General features: G+C 49.1%; 1 protein-coding gene across 1 annotated transcript; it reads right to left on the bottom strand.

The window, feature by feature from the left end:
* Window positions 1-6,041: 6,041 nt before the first annotated feature.
* ZC3HC1 (zinc finger C3HC-type containing 1) lies at window positions 6,042-26,173 on the bottom strand. The gene is made up of 10 exons (XM_029074148.2): window positions 26,043-26,173; window positions 22,597-22,711; window positions 19,611-19,761; window positions 17,604-17,687; window positions 15,210-15,337; window positions 13,576-13,730; window positions 10,346-10,589; window positions 9,876-10,091; window positions 9,141-9,347; window positions 6,042-6,436 (listed from the first exon to the last, which is right to left on the bottom strand). The coding sequence occupies exons 1-10, from the start codon at window positions 26,153-26,155 to the stop codon at window positions 6,368-6,370; spliced, it is 1,482 nt and encodes a 493-aa protein (XP_028929981.1). The 5' UTR covers window positions 26,156-26,173; the 3' UTR covers window positions 6,042-6,367.
* Window positions 26,174-26,822: the final 649 nt, after the last annotated feature.

Consider the following 26,822-nt stretch of genomic DNA (forward strand, 5'->3'; position numbering starts at 1 on the left):
CCACCCATTCCTATCTGGTTCCTGCCCATCCCCAGATTTAATAAAGGAAACCTTCAGAATCCCTATCCTGCCAGTTTCCAGGCTCCTGGGGCTAGGTTACAGAGGTTCTAAAGAGTCCTTCAGAACTGGCACTCTCCCAGAGTAGCCAAATCTAAGTTTCAGGCTGGTAAATACTCAAGAAGCTGGAGCACTGTGGAGTAAGGAGGACTCCCAGTGGCAAGTGTGAGTAGTTTAAGGAGTTGGCACAGGCGGAAGTGCCAGTCCACCTTGCTCAACACCCTGGCCTCACCTCCTTCTTCCAAGCAGGAATAAGCTTCTGTTTTTCGGTTGGTTTGTTCTAATGGTATTTGTTAAGCACTTACTAAGAGCCAGGCACCATACTAAGTGCTGGGGTACATACAAGCTAATCAGGGTGGACACGGTCCACGCCCCACATGGCATTCTCAGTCTCAATCCTCATTTTGCCGATGACTTAATCGAGGCATAGAAAAGTTAAGTGACTTGCCCACGGTCACACAGCAGATCAGTGGCAGAGCCGGGATGAGTACCCAGGTCCTGACTCCCAGGCCTGTGTTCTATCCACTAGGCCGCTCTGTTTCTAGTGGTGCAGCTCAATGGGACTTGAGGGACAGGGTGAAGACGACTCCAGGTGTCCAGTAACCCGAATAAAACTGAACCACATTTAACTGCTCAAGAGCAGGGACAATGAGTTGGTATTCTCTCAGAACTGAGTTCTATAGACGGTGTGGGGAAATCAATAAATACCAAACCCAGTAAATCCTTCTTAGTGTCAAAAGTAGGGTGTGGGGGTGGGGGGTGGGGACTGAGAACCAAAGAGATGTAGAGTGCCGACCCAAGTCACACTGCAAGTTGGTGGCTGAGCTCCAGCCGGCTATTAAGAGATGAAAGGGAGAAATGGACATAATAGAAGCAGGGGAGATTAAAATTAGGCCCCTAGAAACCTTCCTGACTACAACAGTTGTGAGACCTTGGGATATGTTTCCGCAGCTTGTAATCTCCTTGAGGACCATCCGGTGCTGCCCCACGAAATCTACCAACTCTGGTACTTTCCCATGCTCTTAACACAGTGCTCTGCAAACATAAATACCACTGATTGATTAATTGTCATTCTGGGCAGAGAATGGTATCTACCAGCTCTGTTATATTGTTATATTACCCCAAAAGCTTAGTACAGTACTCTGGCACTCAGTAAGCACTCAATAAATACAACTGATTGATTGTAGGATATTGCTGCTTCTCCTTTCTGGAGATCTGAGAGAAGAGGATACCCACGCAACTTCTGGGAAGGTAGGAAGTGAAGTCACTTGACACCCCGAGAGTCCTTATATTCCTTAAAACAACTGAATCCAGATACCCGGGCAGGAGGGTAGAAAAAAAAGACAGTGAAGCCAAACCATTCAGGGCCCAATCAAGAATCTGGAGGAAGTGAGGTGACTAAGGCCCGCCCTCAGGTTCAGCAGGTGTGACCTTTCCACCCACTGCAGGCAGGTGACTTGGCTGAGAGACAACGACAACCTACGCACCTGCACTCGATTTCCTGTATCACTGCTGTACCACCTGGGGTGAATCACTTCCTTGTGATAACTCGGTTGCCCCAGCTAAAGGGGAGAAATAACTTCGCCTTGCTACCCATTAACAGTCAGCGAACAACACGGTGAATGACATCATTAGAAGATCCCTAAGGATGTTTAAATATTGCTAGTCTATAACTGGGCTACCTAGACTGGGGCAACCGCAGGTTGAAAGATTGGTACCTCTAAGGCGATCATTTAAGAAATTATCTTTGGTTCCTTCTCGTCAGTATGTCCTCTGTAAAAATAGTATTTTTCGAATACTTACTGAATGTCATGCACTGAATTACTAAGCACCTGGGAAGTGCAAAACCGAGAATTGGCATATTCCTGCCCACAAGGAGCTTACACCCTAACTGGAGATAGACACAGAACTATTTTCAAATAGAATAATCAAAGTAATTGAATGCACTATTGAATAACATACATACAAAAGTGTTGAAGATGAGGGGTTTTTTTTCTTTTCAATGGTGTTTGTTAGGTTTTTATTATGTGCCAGGCACTCTTCTAAGTGCTGGAGTAGATACAAAGTAATCAGGTTGGACAATTCCATGTCTCACACGGGGCTCTCGGTTTAATCCCCATTTTACAAACGAGAGAACCGAGGCACAGAGAAGTTAAGTACATCGAGGCTGGGGTTGGATGGTAGGTTTGCACAATTAGGACACCTTAAGCCTAAAGGCCGTGGCAGAGAGAAATTGGGGAAGAATTTTGGCGGGGAGGAGAGGGCATGTTGGAGGAGGGGGATGGAAGGGAGGAGGGCCCCCCAGAAACTTCTGCCAGACCGCAAACGGCCAATGAGCCTTACTGAGGAGAACAAGACCATAAAGGGCCAAGGATTTACCAGGCTAGGAGCTCCTCCCATAAAGGGAATGTCTCCCCTGCAGTTGTTCCAAACTGCCCTCCTGTTCTGGGCTGGAGTTCAACATGGCTTCCCATCGCCTTCCCCGGGCCAGTTTATCATGAAGAAGCAGAGACTTCAGCTGGGGTCCCCACTGCCTTATCAAGCTCCAAAAGTCAGGCCCACCCATCCACTCTGTCCTCTGGAGAGCTTATTAGAGCGGTCCAGAGATCAAAGTACCTAGCATTACCCTGGCCCCAGCGGAGCCCTGGGGAGTTTGTTTACACACCTCTTCGGTGCAGGCTAGGGAGAGTCCTGACAAAGAGACGGGTCTGGGCTGGAGTCAGAACATCTGGGCTCTAATCCAAGGTACTCCCAGTTCTTGCACTGAACTGCAGCGTGATCACAGACCATCCGTTTCTGTTCCTCTCGCTGCTGCCATTTCCTCATCTGCACAATGGGCCTGGAAATCATGTACCATTTAGATTTACAAAGGACTTTGGTCTTGTCGGGTGATTTATCATTTCCTTCACGCGGCTCCGAGTCCTGGCAAGAGGGCGCGATTGGGAACCCCAGGAACCGGCTGCCTCGTCAGAGTAACAACATCGTGCGACCCACGTTTTAGCAGCCTAACGAAAGACGGCCAGCGTGGCTGGAAGCAGGGCAGAAGCGAGCCGGAGAGACGCAGAGGCCCAGTTCTGGGGCCGAGCAAGAGAAAAGCAACGTGGATGAGAAAGGACCGAGACCCAGGGCTCCTTTCAAATCCCTCTAATCTGGCCAGCCTCGTGGGTCTGGGCCGTAGAACCCAGCCTGAAGCTTCAGGGAATCAAGAAAAACCTAGAATAGAAAGACATCTAAAAATAGAGAAAGAAATGAGGAGGAAGAGAAGGAAATGTTTGTACCTCTGCTGTTTGTTATGGCTTCTCGAACAGCTGTTGGCCTTGTTTGGACAGGAGTGGGAGGGGGGAGATGGGCTTCCAAGTCCCCGGATCAGTCTGGGTCGGTGACAGCCGCAGCAGGAGTTGACAGGTCGGACAGAGAATCTACCCAAAGGGAGATGTGGCATCCGATAAGTCTATTAAAGGCAGTTAAGCTTTAAGGAAAGCCAGGAGATCTGGAGTTGAAAGACCGCACAGGTCCGGCAGCTAGCGACATGCGGTGGGGCACTGGAGATTTCTGGAGGGATGCTTCCTTTGGCTAGGCGAGAGGCAGAGCTCCCTGCCTCACCAGGAAGGGAGAAGGCTGCAGGGTTAAGCTGTCATGAGGCAGCTTAATTTAGAAGCAGCACGGTCTAATGGAAAGGGTACAGGTCTGGGAGTCAGAGGACCGGCGTTCTGATCGTGGTTCCCTAATTTTTATTTTTTTAAATAATGATATTTGGTAAGCGCTTACTCTGCCCCAGGCACTGTATTAAGCCCTGGGGTAGATATAAGCTAATTAGGTTGGGTACAGTCCCTGTCCCACATAAGGCTCACAATCTTAATCCCTATTTTACAGATGAAGGAACTGGGGCACAAAAGAGTTAAATGAGTTGCCCAAGGTCACACAGCAGACAAGTGAGGGAGCTGGGATTAGAACCCAGGTCCCGCTGGCTCCCAGGCCTGTGCTCCATCTAGCAGGCCACACTGCTTCTCAGTTGGCTGCTACAGAGAATTTGTTAATCCCTGGGAATGCTGCTTTCTGGATAGCTCAGGTCACTTAAAATACAGATGGATGAAGGGACTCCTGAAAGTGTCATTCACCTTCCTGATGGCCCAAGGCAGACAGTAGACCCGAATGGGAGTTCAAGTTAAGGATCAAGTAAGGAAAGAAGGTTATTTTAGATGATCCAAGTTGATGGTGGAAGAGCTAGGGTGGCCTGGGGTCCAGGTTGACTGGGTTCCTTCCCCTATCTGTGGTTTCTCCCCTCCCCTCATAGGCTAACAACGATTGGCTAAAGAATCAATCGATCAGTCCTATTTATTGCGTGCTTACTGTATGCAGAGCCCTGTACTAAGTGCTTGGGGGAGTACACGTTCCCTGACCACAACGAGCTTATGGTCTAGAGGTGAAGAGGCCTAGAGGAAAGCACAGGCCCGGGAGGCGAAGGACGTGGGTTCTAATCCCAGCTCTGCTACATGTCTGCTGTGTGACCTTGGACAAATCACTTAACTACTCCGTGCCTCAGTTACCTCATCTGTAAAATGGAGATTAAGACAGTGAGCCCATGTGGGACATGGACTGTGTCCAACCTGATTAGCTTGTGTCTTCCCCAGCACTTAGTACACTGCCTGGCGCGTTGTAAATGTTTAACCAATACAATTTAATAAAAAAGAATAAGAAGAGGATTCTCCCACTGTCACCACCGCTTGTTTCTGAGCTGCCCAAAAGGGGCTGAAGAGTTTGAAGTGGGACCAGAAGCAGCCCCTTCCCTCACCTGCCATTGGTCTCCCCAAGCTTCTACAGGCCCTAATGTACAGGATCTGGGGTAACAAAGACTCTTCCTAATGTCCTGAGGGAGGCAGAGAATAAGCCCCATAAAATGATGAAGATTGTTCCCAGTCTGGGAGCATCCCAGTTTCCTGAAGCTGGTGGACTTGCTCCAGGTCCTGCCACGGAGCCTCCCGTGACCTGATCGTCCTGGAATGTTATGCTCAAGGGGTGACAGGGATCCATGGAGGAGAAGCGTAAAGGAACCTGACTCACTAGTCACTAGACAGAGCCCGTCGGGGCTTTCAGCCCTGCAACCTGATGTGATCCAGAGTGGCTTGAATCAGAACCTGACCGGAAGATCACTTGGCCCTTGCTCGCTGGGTCTATGGTACCTGGACAAAAGAAGCGTGACTTGGGAATTGAGTGGGTGGCGTGAGTGAATGGGGTGACCTTCTGAGGTCCCTTCTGACTTTCACAGGGAGAAGTAGCGTGGCCTAGTGGAAAGTACACGGGCCTGGAAGTCAGAGAACCTGAGTTCTAATCCCAGCTCCGCTACTTACCTGCTGTGTGTCCTTGGGCACTTAACTTCTCTGTGTCTCAGTTCCCTCATTTGCAAAATGGGAATTCAATACTCCCTCCTACTTAGACTATGAGCCCCATATGGGACCCAATCTTGTATCTACCTAAGTACAGTGCTTGGCACAATAAAATAAAAATGATGTAAGCACAACAGGTGCTTACAAATGCTGAATTGTACTTTCCAGGTGCTTAGTATTCATTCAATACTATTTATTGAGCGCTTACTATGTGCAGAGCACTGTACTGAGCGCTTGGAATGAACAAGTCTGCACACAGTAAGCACTCAATAAATACAAGTGAATGAATGAAATGCCAAAAATAATAGTAATCATTATTATTATTTCAAATCTCTTTCTCTAGAATGTAAGATCAGGGAGAGAGGGACCAGCAATCAGCTGAGAACTTCTTACTTCAACCCTGACTCACCAGGAGCCTTTGGGAACCTCTGACAAAATCTGGGATGGTCTCATCCCTTCCTGGAGCCAAAACCAACAGTTTTCAAGTTTGGGAGTCTGGACTCCCGAACTTGTAAACCATAATTTTGGCTTTGCTTCTTGTTCCCATAGCGTGTCCTCCACATCGGCCTTTGGAGCAGGGAAGTGACGAACCCCAGGAAGTAAGAAAAACCCAATGAAATGTTTTATTATCTTCTACTGTCACAATTCTGGGATGGAAGCATCAAGCAGTCCTGGTTGATGGGGCACTGGGAAAGGTGGTTAGGTCTTTGGTTCACAATCAATGCTCCCACTCTTCAGCTAAACCAAAGCCCTCAAAGGATGCTACATCCTATCCCTTCCCCTCGGGCCAGGTCTGCTAAGGAAGACGGAGGCAGGACACACACACACTCTCTCTCTCCAACTGGTGTTCTTCACGCTTACGGGCTGGGGATCTACACTTCTGCTGCCTGAGGAAAGCTTGAATTTGGGAAGGGAATGGAATATCTTCAAGATGAGGGCACAGATTCCCATTGTTGAAAGATCCGGAACACCTTCCGTGACTTCTGAGAGAGACTCTGCAGGCAGAAAAGATTGATATCGGACATTAGTTCTTCCCCGAGGACAGATGGCAATTTAGCCTTCGGGCCAGGTCAGTGGGTTCCTCTCACAATGAAGGCAATTTATACACTCAAAATGAAATAAGGCAGAATCAGTAAAGACTCAATAATTCTGCACTCTACTAAGCGGTGGATGCATACAATTGGCAGACCCATTCCCAGCCCAGGAACGTGTCTACTGACTCAGTTGCATTATGCTCTCCCAGGCGACTTGTACAGTGTTCTATACAGTAAGCACTCAATAAATAGCATTTAGTGATCGCCGGCAAAAGCTACTTCCCCAGGGCTCTGGCTCCCACTACATTTAACAGGGAGAATCCTAAACATCCCCTAGCTGGGACAGCCTCAGGAATGGGCGATCCAAAAGCAAGCACTGCTACCGAAGGACTTACGTTGTTGGTGATTCATACATCTCCCGGCCCTCACCCTCAGAGAGAGAGAGGCAGCTGCTCTGTCTGTATTATATATTATAAATTACTTATTCATATTGTCTGTCTCCCCTCTAGACCGTAAGCTCGTTATTGGCAGGGAACATGCCTGCTAATTCTGTCGTTATCGTACTCTCCCAAGTACTTAGTACAGTGATTGGCACACAGTAAGCATTCAATAAATACGACCGAATGAATTACCTGCTATCCCAGATAGGGCAGGAGGGGGAAATTGTCCTTCCTTAGGCTGCTTGTAATCAGCCCAACAGGTGTCCGTTCAGGGGACTTAGTTACCATGGTGTTAGGTATTTAGAAACACACCACCACTAAAAAGGAGGAGGAACCTAAGCTAGAATAACAATATAAATCTGAGCTATCTGGTACACAAGCATGATTCAAACAAGAAAAAAGTAGTCCCTGTCTTCACCTCCTCCACTGCAGATGGAGTGGCTAAGGGGTGGGAAACGTCTTAGGCCGAGCACAGCAGATCTGCAAAAAAAATCTGGGGGTTCTGGATTCCAATTTCCAATTGTTAGCAACAGTTCAGTTTCCCTTTTTACGGAATAATAATAATTATGGGAAGCACTGGGGTCTAGCAGAAAGGGCACGGGCCTGTGCGTCAGGAGACTTGGGTTCTAATTCTGACTCCACCTCTCATCTGCTGTGGGACTCTGAGCAAGTCACTTAACTTTTCTTTGCCTCAGTTACCTCATTTCTACAATGGGGATTAAGACTGCGAGCCCCACGAGGAACATGGAGTGTGTCCAACCTTATATCTACCCCAACGCTTAGTATAGTGACCGGCACAGAGTATGCAATTAACAAATGCCATTAAAAAAAGAATTTTTTTTTAAAAAACCCTGGGGTCGCTTTTTCTTTGGGTTCCAGAGGGTGGTTTAAATGAAAGTATCAGCAGCCGCAACCTTTCATTCATTTTATTCAGTCGTATTTATTAAGCGCTTACTGTGTGCAAAGCACTGAACTAAGTTTTGGGAAAAACCTCTTCGGGGTTCTGGGCAGCGCTCTTTGCAGAGGGTCACGGAAGATTAGGGTGGTGTAGCCTTGTCTCGGGGGTTTGATGTTTGCATCGAAATTTTAGAAAGTTCACCCAAAGAGGGAACTGCAGAGAGGAAACACCCCACCCCGTTAAAAGTAAAACGCTCCTGGCTTTTGACGTTTTCGATGTTTCTTTTCTTCTTGCTGAAACCTAAACGTGCGGTGTCATCCCCAAGTACCGTTACCCTGAGCTCCGACTTACACCCTTTGACTCTCCGCTCTTCCCACCCACCTTTGGTCTCTGAAGCCCCACAGCACCCATTGGGACCTGGAGATCCACGTGGCTATATGACGTTTGGCCAGGGGAAGGCTCTTCCTCCACATACTGCTTCTGGGCAAATGTCATGCTCCCCTTTCTAAAGATGGACGATTGGGATACGGAGTTCGGAGATGGCTCACCCTGGGCCGCACGCGACGTGGCTCCATTCCAACCGGCTAGAAAGGGCTTAGCGTATAAGTGGACCCCGATGACGGAAAGCGCCAGCTGTCCAGCAATACAAGGCCGGAGCAGCTGAGATCACGGCGGCTTCCGTGCTCTCCCCGCCACCCCATCCATTCCACCAGTGGCACAGAGAACTGGCCGAAGCCTGATGGATGGCTCCTTGCTTGCCTTCCCTGAGGGAGTCCATCAGTTCTGTCTCTCTCCCGGGTGAAACGAGACCCCGAAGCAGCCCGAGGCTTCGCGCCGGGCGCTGTACTAAACCCTGGGGTGGATACAAGCAAATGGGATTGGACACAGTCCTGCCCCATGTGGGGCTCGCTGTCTCAGATGAGGTAACTGAGGCACAGAGAAGTAAAGTGACTAGCCCAAGGTCACAGAGCAGACACGTGGCGGAGCTGGAATTAGAACCCATGATCTTCTGATTCCCAGGCTCCTGCTCTATCCACTATGCCACGCTGCTTCTCTACACAGTAAACGGTACCTATCCAGCCCCCAGACTTACACCCACACAGTCCTCTAGACCGTAAGCTCGTTGTGGGCGGGGACTGGGTCCGTTATATAATAATGATGGTATTCGTTAAGCGCTTCCTATGTGCCAAGCACTATTCTAAGCGCTGATAGTGTTATATTGTACTCTCCCAGGCACTTAGTACAGTGCTCTGCACATAGGAATCGCTTGATAAATATGACCGACCGACTGCCGCTTCCTCAGCACAAATCCCCCCGGTGCTCTCACCATAGAGTCTGTGTCCGCCGGCGGGTGAGAAGACTTATGGGCGAGGAGAAGGTTCAGCACGGCCTCCCAGCCGGGTTCTGCTGCCGTGCAGACGTCTGACTCGTCCCTGCTGCTCTCTTGGACGTCCCCGCCCTGAGCCCCGTTGACCCAGGGACACCAGTCTCTGTGCTGAGAGGCCGGGTCGAAGACGCTGCGGGGAGATGTGTCCTGTGGGGGAAGAAAGGGAACGGGATTGGAGGATGGGGCTCGCCATTTCATTTCAAGGAGCTACTGCCAAACCTGCAGCACAGGGCGGAGCTGCTGACCTGCAGCCTCAGCCCCGAGTCATGTTATTGTCCCGTCTTCCCGTTTCTTACTTCCTCTTTGCGCTCGTATGTCTTTTCCCTCACCTCCCTGTGCCTTCGCTCTCTTCGTGGACACAGGCAAACCACTTCACCATTCCAGTCTTGGCAGTTTCTCTTGGCAGTTCCCCTTACGCATCCTTCCCTGCTGCCTAAATGTCTGAGAGGACATCCCACCTGATGAGCTCCCTTCCTGGGTCCTGGCCTCAAGAGTCCTCCCTCAGAGCCTCCTGGACCTCCACCCCAAAAGGATCGTTCTCGAGGGAGGACGTTTCCTTGTCCTCGACACCGTTCGCCCAAGCGGGGGGCCCAGACCTATTTCTTCGGTGGTTTCATACCTAACCCGATGAGACGTTCCCGATCGTTGAGCTCGAAATCACGCTCGTCGACTTACCGAGCTGCTAGAGGAGCAGAGGCGGGCCCGCTTGGCTTTCCGGAGCGGGCTGGAGGGCACTTCCGCGCCGGTGGTATCTCCTTGCCCCATGCTGCGAGTCACAGGGCGGCTTCTGGTGGCAGGGCTCGCGGCGTCCAGCTCAGGCCGATCGATGGGGCTGGAGCAGTCCCAGCTCCGGGTGCGGGTGAGGACAAAGCCCGGGCTCTTTTCCGGTGGCTACGGAGGAAAAGGGGGTGGAGGAAGTATGTGAAGCTCGTCACCTGTCACGGCTGGGAGCGGAGGTTAAGTCCGGCCTCTTGGTGGGGGATCTTCATGGTTGCTTTGGTAACCTCCCTCGGAAGGTCCCAAGTGGGGAAAGTACAGATCAAGCCACCCGTGATCCCCACGAAGGTTTCCAGCCTCCCCGCTGGGTCTGCTCCCTGCCCAGAAGTACGGCAGCTAACCAAACGCCCGGGATACCGGTGCCTCACCTGCTCGGGCCCAAAGGGGAACATGGTATCTCGGCTGCGGGTCATCATCCTCCGTGGCGACTCAGGGACCAGGGGAAAGCGCTCGGGGCGCCCATCCGGGGCTGCCATCTGGGGGCCGGTCAGGCCACAGGAGACTTCAAGGTCGGACAGGGCGGACTCGATCTGTTGGAAGCCCCAGAGCCCCACTTTCCTCATGCAGCGGGAGCACGAAATCAGCGAGAGGTGCGTGGACTCCGAGGAAGAGCTGGGTCCGGGAGATAGGGACAGGAAAGGCACCCGGTTAGTCCAGGAGTGAGGCTCTTTCCTAGCGTGTCACGCTAATACAGATCTCTGTGTCGGTTGGCTGCAAAGTTGTCATTTCTGTTTCACTCAGAGGACAGCAACTTGCTATTACCGTATCAAGGATCTTAAGGGCAATTCTCTCCCTGAAGGCCCTCATTTTATTATCAAAAGCAGCATGGCTTAATGGCCTGAGTACAGGTCTGGAAGTCAGAAGGACCTGGGTTCTAATCCCAGCTTCGCCATCTGTCTGCTGTGTGACGTTGGGCAAGTCACTTCACTTCTCCGGGCTGCAGTTACCTCATCTGTAAAATGGGGATTGAGACTGTGAGGCCCATGTGGGACAGGTATCGAGTCCAACCCTATCTGCTTGTATCCACCTCAGTGCTTAGTACAGTGCCGGGCATATAGTAAGTGCTTAAAACCGAAATTATTAGTATTATTATTATGAACTCTCCAAGGGCTCATGGTGGGGGGACAGGGAGATCTCTTAGGGCCTAAAATCAGAGGTTAGGAACAGCGGTGGAGGTGAGTTAGGAAGAACAGCATGGCCTAGTGGAAAGAGCTTGGGCCTGGGAGTCAGAGGACTTGGGTTCCAAACCCAGCTCTGCCACACGCCTGCTGCACGACCTTGGGAAAGTCACTACTTAATTTCTCTGTGCCTCAGTTACCTCATCTGTAAAACGAGGACTCAATATTTGTTCTCCTTCCTACTTAGAGTGTGAGCCCTGTGTGGGACAGGGACTATTTCTGACCTGATAATCTTGTGTCTTCCCCAATGCTTAGAGAAGTGCTTGACACAGAGTAAGCACTTAAATAATACCACAGTTATTATTATTATCACTGACAAACTGCCTAAGATTCCAGCCCACTGGGGTGACAACTCACTGTGGGGGGAGGAGGGACGGTCGGGGGATGGGGACAAGGAATTTGGGGATTCAGTCAGATTTACACCATGGGGAAAAATTTTTTCATTCTGAGCATGAAGGCAAAAAGAGCATAGAGATTTTTCAGGGGACAAGAAGACTGGGAGGGGGCAGACTTTAAAATGTTAACAGGCCAAAAAGTCACCATTTTGGGTCTTTTCTGCCCCCAAACTCTGAGGTCTTGCCAGGGTCTTGGGATGAGCAGATCTGGGGGTCCAGATCAGACCCCCTTGGGGATGATCACCCCCATGGAGGGTTCTGATGATTCACACCAGAAGGAGCCCCGGGACAAAGCAAAATCCTGTTTTGTACTATAAAAGTAGATCCAACTGAACTACAATGTGAGGGTTGCATTCTACCACAACTTTGCATTAAAGAAAACCCGCACTGTCGTTACCCATCCCGACGCTGCACAAGAGTAGTTTCTTCAGATACTCGGGCACTTGGGAGTCCAAACAGGCTCGGGTTGTCGGAATAATGTCTCCTAATTCCATAACATTGTTCTAGCTCAAACAGGGAAGCGCACAGGCCTGGGAGTCAGAGGACCTAGGTTCTGATCCCGGCTAATCCAACTGCCTGTTGTGTGACCTTGGGCAAGTCACTTAAGGCTCTGTGCCTCACTTTCCTCATCTGTAAAATGGGGTTTAATATTGATTCATTTATTCATTCATTCAATCGTATTTATTGAGCGCTTACTGTGTGCAGAGCAATAATAATAATAATAATGTTGGTATTTGTTAAGCGCTTACTATGTGCAGAGCACTGTTCTAAGCGCTGGGGAGGACACAGGGGAATCAGGTTGTCCCACGTGGGGCTCACAGTCTTCATCCCCATTTTACAGATGAGGTAACTGAGGCCCAGAGAAGTTAAGTGACTTGCCCACAGTCACACAGCTGACAAGTGGCAGAGCTGGGATTCAAACTCATGACCTCTGACTCCAAAGCCCATGCTCTTTCCACTGAGCCATGCTGCTTCTCTACTGTACTGAGCACTGTACTGAGCGCTTGGGAAGTACAATTCAGTGAGAAAGAGAGACAATCCCTGCGCACAACGGGCTGACTTCTACTTAGACTGTGAGCCCCATGTGAGACAAGAACTATATCCAACGTGATTACATTGTCCCTACCCCAATGCTTAGTATAGTGCTTGGCGCATCGTGCTCAAATACTAATAGTAATAATGATTATGGTACTTGTTAAATGCTTAGTATGTGCCAAGCACTCTTCTAAATTATTATTAATAATAATGATAATAATAGCACACACTGAAAAGAGCATTATGGCAGAGCTGGGGGCAAACTATCTGTGGGAGACAGTGATAAAAATAGAAAGTAGGGGAAGAGAAGTCCTGTAAATTGAGCCAGATGCCAAAAGGAGGAGGTAGGCACAAAGCCTGTGAACTATTTTATGGAAACTATTCTAATTCCAAAGGCATTTTCTAATTCACAGGTCCCTCGCGTCCCTCTCGGATCCTTTTCTGCACAAATGAAAAACATTCCTTAAAATCTTGGAGTCGAAGGAAAATGTGTTTTAAATAAGTTGAGGCTGGAGCTGACAATCTCTCATTTCAAAGGGAACCTTTGCCAAGCAGAGCAGCTGGAAAGGAAACACCAACACGGGAGCCCAGAGGACTCCAGCTGGTGTTTTGTGTGGTAGTTTTTTATCAATTAAACCGATTCGCCCCCACCCCCCAAGATTAGACAAGGAACTCTTCTGAATGCTGCATCTGTGGGTACGCTCGGGCCCAGCTGGGCTCTCTCTGCCTCTGGCAGATGCCGGAACTGTGGCCTTGGTGTGGGAACTGGGAACTCCTGGGTTCTAATCCTAACTCCAGCTGTTCCACTTAACCCTCTCCGGGCCTCACTTTCAACCCGGATTACAATCGCTCTCTCCTTTAGGTTCCCCATAACGATGACCAACGAGACCGTTTCCCCCGGGACAGTAAAGTAACGTTATTATTTTGGACTACTGACTTTCTATAGGAGGCGTCGTGTACGTGGGTGTGCCCGAACCTGCCGCCACTGACCTACACGCCCAGCCAAAGACAGCCAGGATACAAGCGGCGATGTGGACTTGGATGTCCGAGCCCAGTTTGACGGCAGCTCTGTCCCCGTCGGTTCTGTGTTCGAGCTCATCCTCAATCAGATGCAGAAGGAGGCTGATCTTGTCCTCAGTTAAGCTCTGCAAACAAACCAGAATCAGAACAGTGAATGGACAGTCCTAGTTAGAGCCCCAGTCTACGCAGAGGTCTTCCAACTCAGCACAGACAAGGAAAAAAGCAGTTAAGGCCATTCCCCCCTCCCCGCCCTTGAGCTCAGCTGGATTCCGAGGGAGGGAGGGAGAGTTAAATTAACCCTCCAGGGCAGGATTAAGAGACTGTTGAAAGGAAGGTTTTTTCTTGCTGCAGGTGGGTTGAGAGGATTTTTGCGGGCTCTTGAATCTTTCCTCCTAGCTGCAGGTGGGAGGAGAGGATTCTTGAGGGGCGGCTGAATCTTTCTTCACCATCAAATTCCTTCCTGGTCGGTGAAAACTGCAATCCCGGGTGCAGAAGGGAAGTGCAAGAATCTCAGCCACTGACAGCAAATGCATGGCCCTGGCCGGGCACCTGGATCTGTTCATTGTTAGAGGAACAATAGGCCTTGACTCTGGTAGGGATTTTTGTTACGAAGAATAATAAAGAACTGTGGCGGGACAAAAATTTTTCCTTGGCCGGGGAGCGAATGACATTTACAATAAACATCGGTTGCAGAGGTTAATGGTCTGGTGCTGAAACTCTTGACAACCTCTCAAAGAAGAGAAGTAATTAGCAGCTATTTCCAGCATTGGAGTTTGCCTTCGCAAGAGATCCCAGAAATGATCAGAAGGGACGGCAAATATGCAGTTCAAAAACCAGATGGGCCGAAGCATCGTGCAGTCCCGTTCCTGGGGTCGACGGGGGCCTCGCCGGCCCCTCGCCCGGGTCTGCGAGTCTTTCCTCGGAGACCGTGCAAGAGGTCGTGTGAAATGGCTCCACTGAAGCTACCTCCTCTGATGCCCAACGGCTCTGGCCCTTTGGAGATGAAACCACTAAACGATGAGATCTGGGCTGAATTTTTAAGCAATGTGGCCGTAATAATAATAATAATAATGGTATCTGTTAAGCGTTTCCTATGTGCCAGCCACTGTACTAAGTGCTGGAGTGTTGTCTCTATCTGTTGTCCAGTTGTACTTTCCAAGCGCTCAGTACAGTGCTCTGCACAAGGTAAACGCTCAATAAATACGATCGAATGAATGTACACAAGCAAATCGGGTTGGACACGGTCCCTGTCCCAAGTGGGGTGGCTCACAATCTCAAACCCCATTTTACAGATGCGATAACTGAGGCTCAGAGAAGTGAAGTGACTTGCCCAGGGTCACAGAGCAGACAAGTGACGGTCTGGGATTAGAACCCAAGACCGTCTAATTCCCAGGCCCGAACTCTATTCACTATGCCATGCTGCTTTTCTCAGAATGAGAATGGGGACAACTGATCAACCACCTCAACAGCCCAGTTCAGGGGCTTTTAAGAACAAGCCGCAAAATCCCCTCTCCTGGTCCTAAGCCGAAAAGTATGTCCACATGCTTGGCGGTGGGAGGTGAGGGGTGGAGAAGACCACTGTGCCCCAGAGGAGGAAGACGCACCATGTTCTTCATGTCATCAGGCCTCAGGGCAGGCAGTTGGAGGTCCAGGTGACAGAGGCTTTGGAAACGGTCAAGGAAATCACCAAGCAGGGCAAGAGGCTCATCCAACAGCAGAACTCCAAAACGATCTAGGGGGAAAAGAAAACTGGAAGCTTAGCTGGTTCAGTTCTTATTGTTTCCCTTCTCTATTCTAAGAAGGAGCGTGGCTCAGTGGAAAGAGCCCAGGCTTGGGAGTCAGAGGTGATGGGTTTGAATCCCGGCTCTACCACTTGTCAGCTGGGTGACTGTGGGCAAGTCACTTAACTTCTCTGTGCCTCAGTTACCTCATCTGTAAAATGGGGATTAACTGTGAGCCTCACGTGGGACAACCTGATTACCCTGTATCTACCGCAGCGCTTAGAATAGTGCTCTGCACATAGTAAGCGCTTAACAAATACCACCATTTTTTAATTTTTACTGCTGGGGGAGCTCTGGCTTGGATCTTCGATTAGACTGTAAGCCCGTCAAACGGCAGGGACTGTCTCTATCTGTTGCCGACTTGTTCATTCCAAGCGCTTAGTACAGTGCTCTGCACATAGTAAGCACTCAATAAATACTATTGAATTGAATGAATCTCCCTGCTTCACCTGGCCAGCTATTAACTACACTGTGGGAAAAACCTTCTAGGCCAGTCTATGGATTTTTAAGGGTTTTACCCAATTTAACCCCATTTCTATTTTTTTTTCAAAACAGGGTGAACCTGAAAATGTTTTAATTTTTTAAAATTACTTTTTAATTTACTGAATTTTCTTTAACACTTTTACTACCAAATTGACGAGTCAAATTTCTGTAGTATCTCAAACCAGTCAGGGTCAACTTAATTTAGAGCACTTATGTGAGGAATCATTGCCATCTCCATTCTCATCAATAGAATCGATATCCACTGCATTTGGAAATGTGATCCCTGGAAGGTCTGGTCTATTCTCAATGCTTCAAATATTTTTTCCCAGAGTGATATCCCTTCTTCCTTCTCTATCAAGTGTTTGGAGTTGCCTTGGACTATTCTTTGGCCTTCTGGCACCTTTTTTCATTTCACAAGGCATACGTTTAGTACAGAGCTTTGCACACAGTAAGCGCTCAATAAATACGATTGAATGAATGTTGTGTAGCTGGGTTTGTCGGGGAGTTGAGGGTAAATGAACGGAGAGAGGATACACAGGTAATCCGAGACTGGATCACATGGGCTACATCAACCCACTTTCGGAAGACTGCACGGGAACAAGACCTTTGGGCTAACCGGTCCAGATGTTTGCACGTTCCTAAGGTGTGAAGAAAGTGCAGATCCAGGTGGGCAGAACAGAACCGGACAGACTGGAATTGAGTATTGGGTGAGTCTGTCTTAAATGGTTTATAAATAGTTGAAAGTGCCTTGGTTGTCCTTAAATGGAAAAAGTAATCATATGTTCCTGCACTTGATAGTTCATTCCTTATAGACTGCCATTACTTTGGATTTACGAGACTGAATCATCTAACAAGTTCTCAGAAGGCTGATCATCTACAAATTGGGCAGGAAAGCTGTGGCCCTTCTAGGTTACCATGACACCTCGGCTCTTGTTCAAAAGAGCCTGACAAACCTAGAGAAGGGAGAAGCGGACTCGACACTGACTCGACTTGAGAAAGAGAACGGAAGAGGCCTGTGATTGAAGAGTTCCTTTGGTGATTTCAGATAGGCATTAAAGATGGGATAGAGGCAAAGGATAGATATTCTGACTGCAGACAACTGCCAGACTCTCTTTAAGAGGACTCTCTTGGTTGTGGGCACGTTCTCCCAGAGATGGAATTGGGAATTCCCCAATCCAGGAATTCCGCAGAGTTCTACAGATAAAGGGGAACTCTCCTACAGATCCCCACAGTGCCCAACTCAATTGAGGAGACTCTCCCAGAAGTAGGAGGGGCATAATAATAATATTTAAGCACTTGCTTTGTGCCAGGCACTGTTCTAAACGCTGGGGTAGATGCAAGCAAATCAAGAGGGAGAGTGTCCATGCCCCCCACAAAGGGCTCAAGGTCTTAATCCCCATTTTACAGATGAGGAAACTGAGGCCCAGAGAACTTAAGTGACTTGCCCAAAGTCATACAGCCGTCAAGTGGCGGAGCTGGGATTAGAACCCAGGTCCTCTGATTCCCAGGCCCGTGCTCCTTCCACTAGGCCATGCTGCTCCTTTCCCTAAAACTGGTGAGGTATGGGGACCGGCCTGGCATCCGGAGATGCTCTAGAAGAAAGCTGGATCAATTCCCTACATCCATGCTATTCATCAAGCCATCTCTAAGAGAACAGCTTGCCAAAGGAGAAGGGGGAGATGAGATGGCAGGAACAGGGCGGGGGGATGGGGGTGGGTTCTCAGGAGTACATACCTGGGCACGGACTGTCTGGCCAGAAGCAGAACTTTTCGTGTGCTGTACATAGGGCTTTCTTCAGCTCAGCGCATCGTTCCTTATCTGAAATTCATGCAGATAACACACACATATGATAAATAGCACAACAGTGGCATACGGTCTCCTACCGTAGGAGATTTTCCCAAAACCGTTCAACGCCCAAAGGCTTCTGGTACTAAGATCACTCTCTACTCATTTAAATGCTTCAGAGAATCAAAATAGAAAAGCGTCACTAACAGCCTCACCGAGTTAATTCCTCTATACGGGGCTCCCACCTTAAAAAATCCCAATGAGAATTTCCAGCTCATATTGGGCACTCAATGGAAAATTCCTTGTGGGTAGGTCTCTGAAAATATGACTCTTGGAAGGAAAAGTAGTAATAGTAAATATTGTAAAAATGTGTGAGCAAGAGGTGAGATGTGTGAGAGATGGGAGAGATGTTCTCCCAGAGTCCTGCATGAGGCCGTAAGGCCTAGGGGAGTACGGGACTGAGAGGCAGGAGCCGGAAGACCAGGTTCTAATCGTGGCTCAACCACTTGTCTGCCGTGTGACCTTGGGCAAGTCACTCGACTTCTCTGTGCCTCAGTTACCTCATCTGGGATTGAGTCTGTGAGCCCCACTTGGGACAGGGACTGTGTCCAACCCCATCTGTTTGCATCCACCCCGGTGCTTAGTACAGCGCCTGGCACATAGTAAGCACTTTACAAATACCATAATAATAATTATTTTAGTCCCAGCTCTGCCTGTTCAAATTATGCCATCAGTGGTGGAGGTTCCTGATGGAAGAGTCACCTAGGGCATTCCGCCGGGTGGATAGGTGCGGCAGATATCCCGAAAATAGCTGGCTAACTTGGGCAACGGAGGACACAGTGGCCATCGGGGCCTCCCCACCGAATGTGGGACTCCAGCGGAGCCTCGGCACCGTGCTGCGGTCACGAGGGCCGGAGATAGATTCTCTCCTAACGAAACGCCGTTGTGCACACTTTGCAACATGCTGCACCCCTGCCCACCCACTTACTCGTTGCACTCTGTGCCCTGGGGGGAACACAACTGGCAGGAACAAGACAGAAGCAGCATGGCCTAGTGGATAACAGAGCAACGGCCTGGCAGTTGGAAGGACCTGGGTTCTAATCCCGGCTCCTCCACTTGCCTGCCGGGTGACCTTGGGCAAGTCACTTCATTTCTCAGTGCCGCAGCTTACCTCATCTGTAAAATGGGGAAGACTGTGAGCCCAAAGTGGGACATTGGCCGTAACCAACAGGATTAACTTATATCTAGCACAGTGCCTGGGTACCTAGAAAGTGCTTAGCAAATACCAGGAAAAAAAAAAGGCAGGGTGCATGTAACTACAAACCATTACACTCAATTAGTTCTCCCAGGGTCTTAGACCTGAAAGGAGAAGCAGCGTGGCTCAGTGGAAAGAGCCCAGGCTTGGGAGTCAGAGGTCTTGGGTTCTAATCCCGGCTCCACCGCTTGTGTGACTTGGGGCAAGTCACTTCACTTCTCTGGGCCTCAGTTCCCTCATCTGTAAAATGGGGATGAAGACTGTGAGACCCACGTGGGACAACCTGATCGCCTTGTATCCCCCGCCAGCGCTTAGAACACTGATTTGCACATAGTAAGCGCTTGACAATTACCACCATTAATATTCTGAATTCTCCAGATTGAGGCTGGAATGCGGATTCCAACAGCAGAGTCCAACTCTAAACCAAGAGAGGCAGGTGGTACAGCTGGCTCTTCGGAAAAGCCCACGTGGCCGAGCTAGCGGGCCACGCGCCGTGGCAAGTCACTTAACTTCTCTGTGCCTCAGTTCCCTCATCTGTAAAATGGGGATTAAGACTGTGAGCCCCACGTGGGACAACCTGACTCCTCTGTGTCTACCCCAGCGCTTAGAACAGTGCTCGGCACGTAGTAAACGCTTAACAAATACCAACATTATTATCTTTGAAGGCGCAGGACAAGAGAATCTCGGTACGTTCTACTTACATTTGTCAAAGTCGAAAGCGGGCTGCAGGCTCGCGCAGAGGAAAGCCTGGCAGCCGGAACACTTGAGCATGTCACACTCAATGGTCATCCATCCGTACTTGGCACAGACCAGCGGGGACAGCTCACGGGGTTTACCTGCCCATTTTAGCGAGTTGCCGCGTTAAGGACAGTAATGAGAAGAGAGTCATCCCTCGCTGCCCGCGGGACTTAAACTCGGAGAAAAAGGTCGGATGTGCAGAATCGTTTAAAGAGGGGAGGGGTTAGAGTCCCAACCATTCGACGGCACATCGCTCTGAAGAAATCTGGGGCAGAACTACTGTGATTTGGGGCCAATCAATGAGACAGTGGTATTTACTGAGCGTTCACTATGTGCAGAGCACTGTAATAAGCGCTTGGCAGAATATGATATAACACAATTAACAGGCACGTTCCCCGCCCACGACGAGTTTTTGGGGAGCTCGTTTTACGTAGCATTAACGAGAGCAGAATGGGTTTTTTGCTGAAGGACTGTTGAGCTGAATGATGTCTCGGTTGGGATCATATCGCTCCCTCTTATTTGGCCTCTTCTCCCACTCCGCCCAGTTTACACTCTTCATTCCTCTCAAGCCAACCTACTCGCATCTTTTCCACCTCTGACCCCTTGCTCTCCCCTTTCCTTTCAGATAGGCAGCGTGGACTAGTGATAGAGCACCGGCCTGGGAGTCAGAAGGCTGGGTTTTAATCTCAGCTCTGTCACTTGTCCACTGTGTGACTCTGGGCAAGTCTCTTCACTATATCTATTTCCTCATCCGTAAAATATGGGTTAAGACGTGGGCCCCTTGTGGGACATGGACTGTATCCGACCCGATTAGCTTATATCTACCCCAGAGCCTGGCACATAGTAAGCGCTTAATAAATACCATAAAAAAATAGTCTGCCAGGTCACAACTTTCGCCATTTTCAAAACCCTTCTGAAATCTCATCTACTCCAGGAAGCCTTCCCCAGTTCAATTTTCTTCTCTCGGGGTCAGGTCTTCTCAATAACCACCTCTACACAGTCACCCATAGCCCTTTTGTATAGTCTGACTTACTACTTTCTACTACTTCAGCACTTACTCATTCAAAGATCCATCTTTCTATTCTCATCTTCCTCCTATCTTGTCCACTAAACTGTACGATCTCTGAGGGCGGGAACTGAATCCTTAACTCTATTGTACTCTGTTGAGCTCCTAGGACATAGTATGCCCTCAATAAATTCAACTGATTGACTCTAGCTGTGCTACAAGACCGTTTCTGACAAAAACTAAGGAGAAATGAATGTGTCTGCAACTTAAATATCACAAAATGGGGAGGATCGTGCTTGTGTTTGAACATGTGCGGAGTGGGCGGAGGGCTGCACAAAAGCAAAATGGTAGAATACGTTAGGTCTTACATATAACATACAGCATTTTGTACTGTATATCATGAGGAAATATGGTAGGACAATACAAGAAGCTATCATATTAACCCTTAAACAAACAAGTTCATACACTCTTAATGAAATCAGATTCAGTTATAGGGCAGAATTCACCAGTATCCAGAAATTTACAGCAGGAAACAAAATAACCAAAACTACTCAAAACAAACCGAGTCATTTCACCAGGATTAAGCCAACCTCGTAAATAAATCCAGTACACCCAATTTTTATTTTCTAGTCCATCCTTCCCTCAAAAATGCCCATGACTAGTAAAATACATTGCGTTGGTCTTCTTTGTTATTTACTTGGCAAAAGTTGTCATTTATCCTAGATGACTGGAGGAGTGTGAAAGACTGAAAGTATTCTATAAATCTTATAGAAAAACATATCCTAGTGTATATATGGAAATGTTTTTAACTATCCAATTTTTGGTATTCTTTGGGATAGACATAAGGAAGAGGTATGTGGGGATTCTTAACACTGGATGATTTGGGGAGGTTGCAAAAATCCCAGTCTTTGACAATTTCTGGAGAGATAATTAGGTTTTGGGTAGCTTAAGGCAGAAACACTTGCAGGTGATAGGTTAGTATCAAGAGGGTTGAGAAGAAAACAGTTTGGAGCACTGGAGGGTCGTTTGATGAAGATAATGATGGCAGTTGCATGTTAGCTAATCTCCTACTCCAGTTCCACACGCTCAAGTCTATTCCCTTGCCCATCCGTCCAAATCCTTAAATCGGTCAACATTTCCTGAACGCTCACAGTGTACCAAGCTAGACACCTTTCATCTCACCTCTCCTCTTAGAGCAGGAGATCGAGGGAGCATACACTGGGATAATCCAAATTGAATCGGGAAAAGCTGAAAGATCCCCCTTCTTCCCAACATCCCCCACACAACCCCACACCCGCCGCTGGCTGGCTCCACCAGCACGGGGAAATAAATAGGAGTGAAATATATACACTCAAATGTTCTTTTTTCATTTGAGCTCAGAATACTGAAGCCAAAAAACAGCAGGAAATTGAAATATTTACTGTGGATCTGGAAGGGAGGCTCACAAGTCAGCAACCATTTAATGGAGTCTTGCAGGAATTTTTTTTTTTAATTGGTTTTCGGTCCCAATAGATTTGAAGTTTTTCAATGTGTGTCAGACTTGGGCTGGGTTGGTCCTTGAAAATAAATCTGGCTTGTGCAGAGCTACACCTATCCTTAACCCTTCTCCTCCTGCTATACAAGGAAGAATGAAATTTCTATAACTTTTCCTATGTTAGCCACCTTGGAAATCTTGCTGCAAGGAATATGTGGTATAAAGTAGGTGGAATGAAAACGTCCCAGAATCCCTGCTCTTGAATGTGACTGCCTTTGACTTTTTATGATCAAAATAATCACCCAGTTTTTCCTTCATGGGGTGTGGGGGTTCAAAAAAAAACAAAACCCAAACACCACCACCAAACGGTGGAGGTTGATCTCTGAGGAATTACTAAGTACAATTTTCTGGGCACGTTGAGAAATTCGGGGTGCAGAAAGCTCACACTGAGAAGGAACAAAAAGGATATAGTAAATGTTTCCACTCTGTTGAAGAAGGCGTCTTTGCTTGTAGTTTCAAACGGAGGTTGTTGTTCTGCTTGGGGTGATCCATTAACTGATTCGGACAAAGCAGGTGTGTCTTTCCTAGGAGAAAGTGGCATATCAGTGAGCAATCCTCAATGTGAAGGGGGAAGCTGTGCATTCTGCATTGAGAACCCCAACAGTGCTTCAAACTTGTCAATGGCGAGGGCAAAACCCTATAATTCCAGTCTTTACCGGCCCCTGGCTGGTACCTGGAAGGGATGGGTTCCTTTTCATTTTCTATATGATATTTTTTAAGCGCTTACTAAGTGCCGGGCACTGTTCTAAGTGCTGGGGTAGACACGAGACAGTCAGGTTGGACACAGTCCATGTCCCACGGGGCTCACAATCTTAATCCCCACCTTCCGGATGAGGGAACTGAGGCACAGAAGTGACTTCCCCAAGTTCACACAGCCGACGAGTAGCAGAGCAGGGATTAAACCCAGGTCCTTCTGACTCTCAGGCCCGGGCTCTATCCACATGGCTTCTCAAAAGAGAACTGAAGCCATAGGAAACCGAAGACAAAAAAAACCTTTAAGGGCCTTCTAAAAGGATGCTGGAAGAATCAATTGGTGGTATTTACTGAACGCTTACTGTGTGCAAAACACGGTACTAAACACTTGGGAGAGTACAATGCAGAGTTGGTAGACACGTTGCCTGCCCACAGATAATTTATAGTCTAGCGGAGGAGCTGACAGTGGAGAAGAACAGTGAACAGTGAACACCTAAAGTGTACAGATCGTGTCCGACAATAGGACCATGGCTCAGTGGAAAGAGCATGGGCTTTGGAGTCAGAGGACATAGGTTCGAATCCCGGCTCTGCCTCTTGTCAGCTGTGTGACTGTGGGCAAGTCACTTAATACTTAACTTCTCTGTGCCTCAGTTCCCTCATCTGTAAAATGGGGATGAAGACTGGGAGCCCCACGAGGGACAACCTGATTCCCCTGCGTCTACCCCAGGGCTTAGACAGAGGTCACTGACAATGAAAAGAAAGGTAAGCGAATTCTGAAAACTGGAAGCGCGAACATATCACCCACTAATGCCTTGGACCTTCTAGACTGTGAGCTCGTGGTGGACAGGAACGTGTCTGTTGCTAGAGTGTACTCTCCCAAGTGCTTAATACAGTGCTTTGCACACAGTAAGCACTCAATAAAAACGATTGAACTGAATCTGAGCACCATCCTACACTCGGACATGGAGAACTCCAAGAGTCTGATTCCTCTAGACCGTAAGCTCGTTGTGCACAGAGAACGTGACTACCAACTCTCTTACACTGCTATTCTCCCAAGGGCTTAGTACAATGCTCTGTACCCAGTAAGCTCTCAATAAATATGCCAGATGGATTGATTCCCAGGGGTACCCGCACCTCTAGGCCGGGTTAACCCGCTCGCTCGCTTTAACCAAAGGAAACTGTGTATGAGCGTTCCCAGCAACCACTACAAAGCTTTCATGGAAAGAGCACGGACTTGGTCGTCAGAGGACATGGGTTCCAATTCTGTCTCCGCCACCCATCTGCTGTGTGACGTGGGGTGAGCCCGCTTAACTTCTCTGTGCCTCTGTTACGTCATCTGGAAAACGGGGATTAGTGTGGGTCACGTGGGACAGCCTGATTACCTTAGATCTACTCCAGCTTTTAGAAGAGCGCTCGGCACATAGTAAGTGCTCAATAAATACGATTGGATGAATGAATCTAGACCGTGAGCCCATTGTTGGGCAAGGATGGTCTCTCTCTGTTGAGAATGGTCCCTTCCAAGCGTTTAGCCCAGTGCTGTGCACATAGTAAGCGCTCCATCAATACGATTGAATGAATGAATCTAGACAGTGAGCCCGTTGTTGGGCCGGGATGGTCTCTCTCTGTTGCCAAATGGTCCAAGCGCTTAGCCCAGTGCTCTGCACATAGTAAGCGCTCCATCAATACTACTAGATGAATGAATCTAGACTGTGAGCCCTAGACTGTGAGCCCATTGTGGGGCAACGATGGTCTCTATTGCCGAATGGTCCGTTCTAAGCACTTAGTCCAGTGTTGTGCACATAGCGCTCCATCAATACAATCTCAGCTCTGCCACTTGTCAGCTATGTGACTGTGAGCAAGTCACTTCACTTCTCTGTGCCTCAGTTGCCTCATCTGTAAAACGGGGATGAAGACTGTGAGCCTCATGTGGGACAACCTGATCACCCTGTATCTACCCCAGTGCTTAGAACAGTGCTGTGCACATAATAAGCGCTTAACAAATATCAACATTATTATTATTACTACAATTGAGTGAATGAATGAATCTAGACTGAAAGCCCGTCGTTGGGCCGGGATGGTCTCTCTCTGTTGCCGAATGGTCCCTTCCAAGCGCTTAGCCCAGTGCTGTGCACATAGTAAGCGCTCCATCAGTAGGACTGGAAGCAGCGTGGCTCAGTGGAAAGAGCATGGGCTTTGGAGTCAGAGGACATAGGTTCGAATCCCGGCTCTGCCTCTTGTCAGCTGTGTGACTGTGGGCGAGTCACCTAATACTTAACTTCTCTGTGCCTCAGTTCCCTATCTGTAAAATGGGGATGAAGACTGGGAGCCCCACGAGGGACAACCTGATTCCCCTGCGTCTACCTCAGGGCTTAGAACACATAGTAAGCGCTTAACAAATACCAACATTATTAGTATTATGAATCCAGACGGTGAGCCCGTTGTGGGGCAAGGATGGTGTCTGTTGCCGAATGGTCCCTTCCAAGCGCTGAGCCCAGTGCTGTGCACATAGTGAGCGCTCCATCAATACTCCTGGGTGAATGAATCTAGACGGTGAGCCTATCATTGGGCCGGGATGGTCACTGTTCATTCATTCATTCAATAGTATTTACTGAGCGCTTACTATGTGCAGAGCACTGTACTAAGCGCTTGGAATGAACAAGTCGGCAACAGAGAGAGACGGTCCCTGCCGTTTGACGGGCTTACGGTCTAATCGGGGGAGACGGACAGACGAGAACGATGGCAATCAATAGAGTCGAGGGGAAGAACATCTCGTAAAAACAATGGGAACGAAACAGAATCAAGGCGATGTACATTTCATTAACAAAATAAATAGGGTAATGAAAATACTCTGTTGCGAATGGTCCCTTCCAAGCGTTGAGCCCAGTGCTGTGCACATAGTGAGCGCTCCAGCCATACGATTGAAGGAATGAATCTAGACGGTGAGCCCGTTGGGGGGCCGGGATGGTCCCTCTCTGTTGCCAAACGGTCCAAGCGCTGAGCCCAGTGCTGTGCACATAGTGAGCGCTCCAGCAGCAGGACTGGATGAGCGACCGGGAGGGGGGGGGAGAAGCCGGATGCGGCCCGGCCTGCGGCGCCCCGCCCCCCCGCCCTCCTCCCCCGAGTCGTTCCTCGGCCCCCCGCAGCCCCCCGCAAGGCGCTGACCGTTCGGGGTGTCCCTCCTCGGGGACGATGCCCTCGCCGATGAGCAGCCGGACCTTCTGGGGGGTCCCCAGGGGCGGCGACCCGCCGGGGATGGCGCCCGTGGGCGCCGCCATCTTGGTCCGCCCCCGAAAGCGCTCCCCCACGGCTTTCGGGGCTGGACCGCTTCCGCTCCGGCCGCTGACGTCACGCCACCGCCGCTCCGGGGGAGGCGCCGCCGCCATCTTGGTCCGCCGCCGAAAGCGCTCCCCTTGCCCCTCGGCGCTCGACTGCTTCCGTTCCGCCCGCTGACCTCTTCCCTAATAATAATAATAATAATGTTGGTATTTGTTAAGCGCTTACTATGTGCCGAGCACTGTTCTAAGCGCTGGGGGAGACATAGGGAAATCAGGTTGTCCCACGTGGGGCTCACAGTCTTAATCCCCATTTTACAGATGAGGGAACTGAGGCACAGAGAAGTTAAGTGACTTGCCCACAGTCACACAGCCGACAAGTGGCAGAGCTGGGATTCGAACTCATGAACCCTGACTCCAAAGCCCGTGCTCTTTCCACTGAGCCACGCTGCTTCTCATAATAATGTTGGTATTTATTAAGCGCTTACTATAATAATAATAATAATAATAATAATAATGTTGGTATTTGTTAAGCGCTTACTATGTGCAGAGCACTGTTCTAAGCGCTGGGGGGATACAGGGCAATCAGGTTGTCCCACGTGAGGCTCACAGTCTTCATTCCCCTTTTACAGATGAGGGAACTGAGGCACAGAGAAGTGAAGTGACTTGC

This window comes from Ornithorhynchus anatinus, chromosome 10 (assembly GCF_004115215.2).
Source record: "Ornithorhynchus anatinus isolate Pmale09 chromosome 10, mOrnAna1.pri.v4, whole genome shotgun sequence".
NCBI classification, from domain to species: domain Eukaryota; kingdom Metazoa; phylum Chordata; class Mammalia; order Monotremata; family Ornithorhynchidae; genus Ornithorhynchus; species Ornithorhynchus anatinus.

Coding starts and splice junctions, on each gene's coding strand:
- ZC3HC1 (XM_029074148.2), bottom strand. CDS start 26,155: ATGGCGGCGCCCACGGGCGCCATCCCCGGCGGGTCGCCGCCCCTGGGG. Junction 10,590..13,575: donor GTCTTTGGCTGGGCGTGTAG/GTCAGTGGCGGC, acceptor TCCCGGACCCAG/CTCTTCCTCGGAGTCCACGC. Junction 9,348..9,875: donor TCTGCTCCTCTAGCAGCTCG/GTAAGTCGACGA, acceptor CTTCCCCCACAG/GACACATCTCCCCGCAGCGT.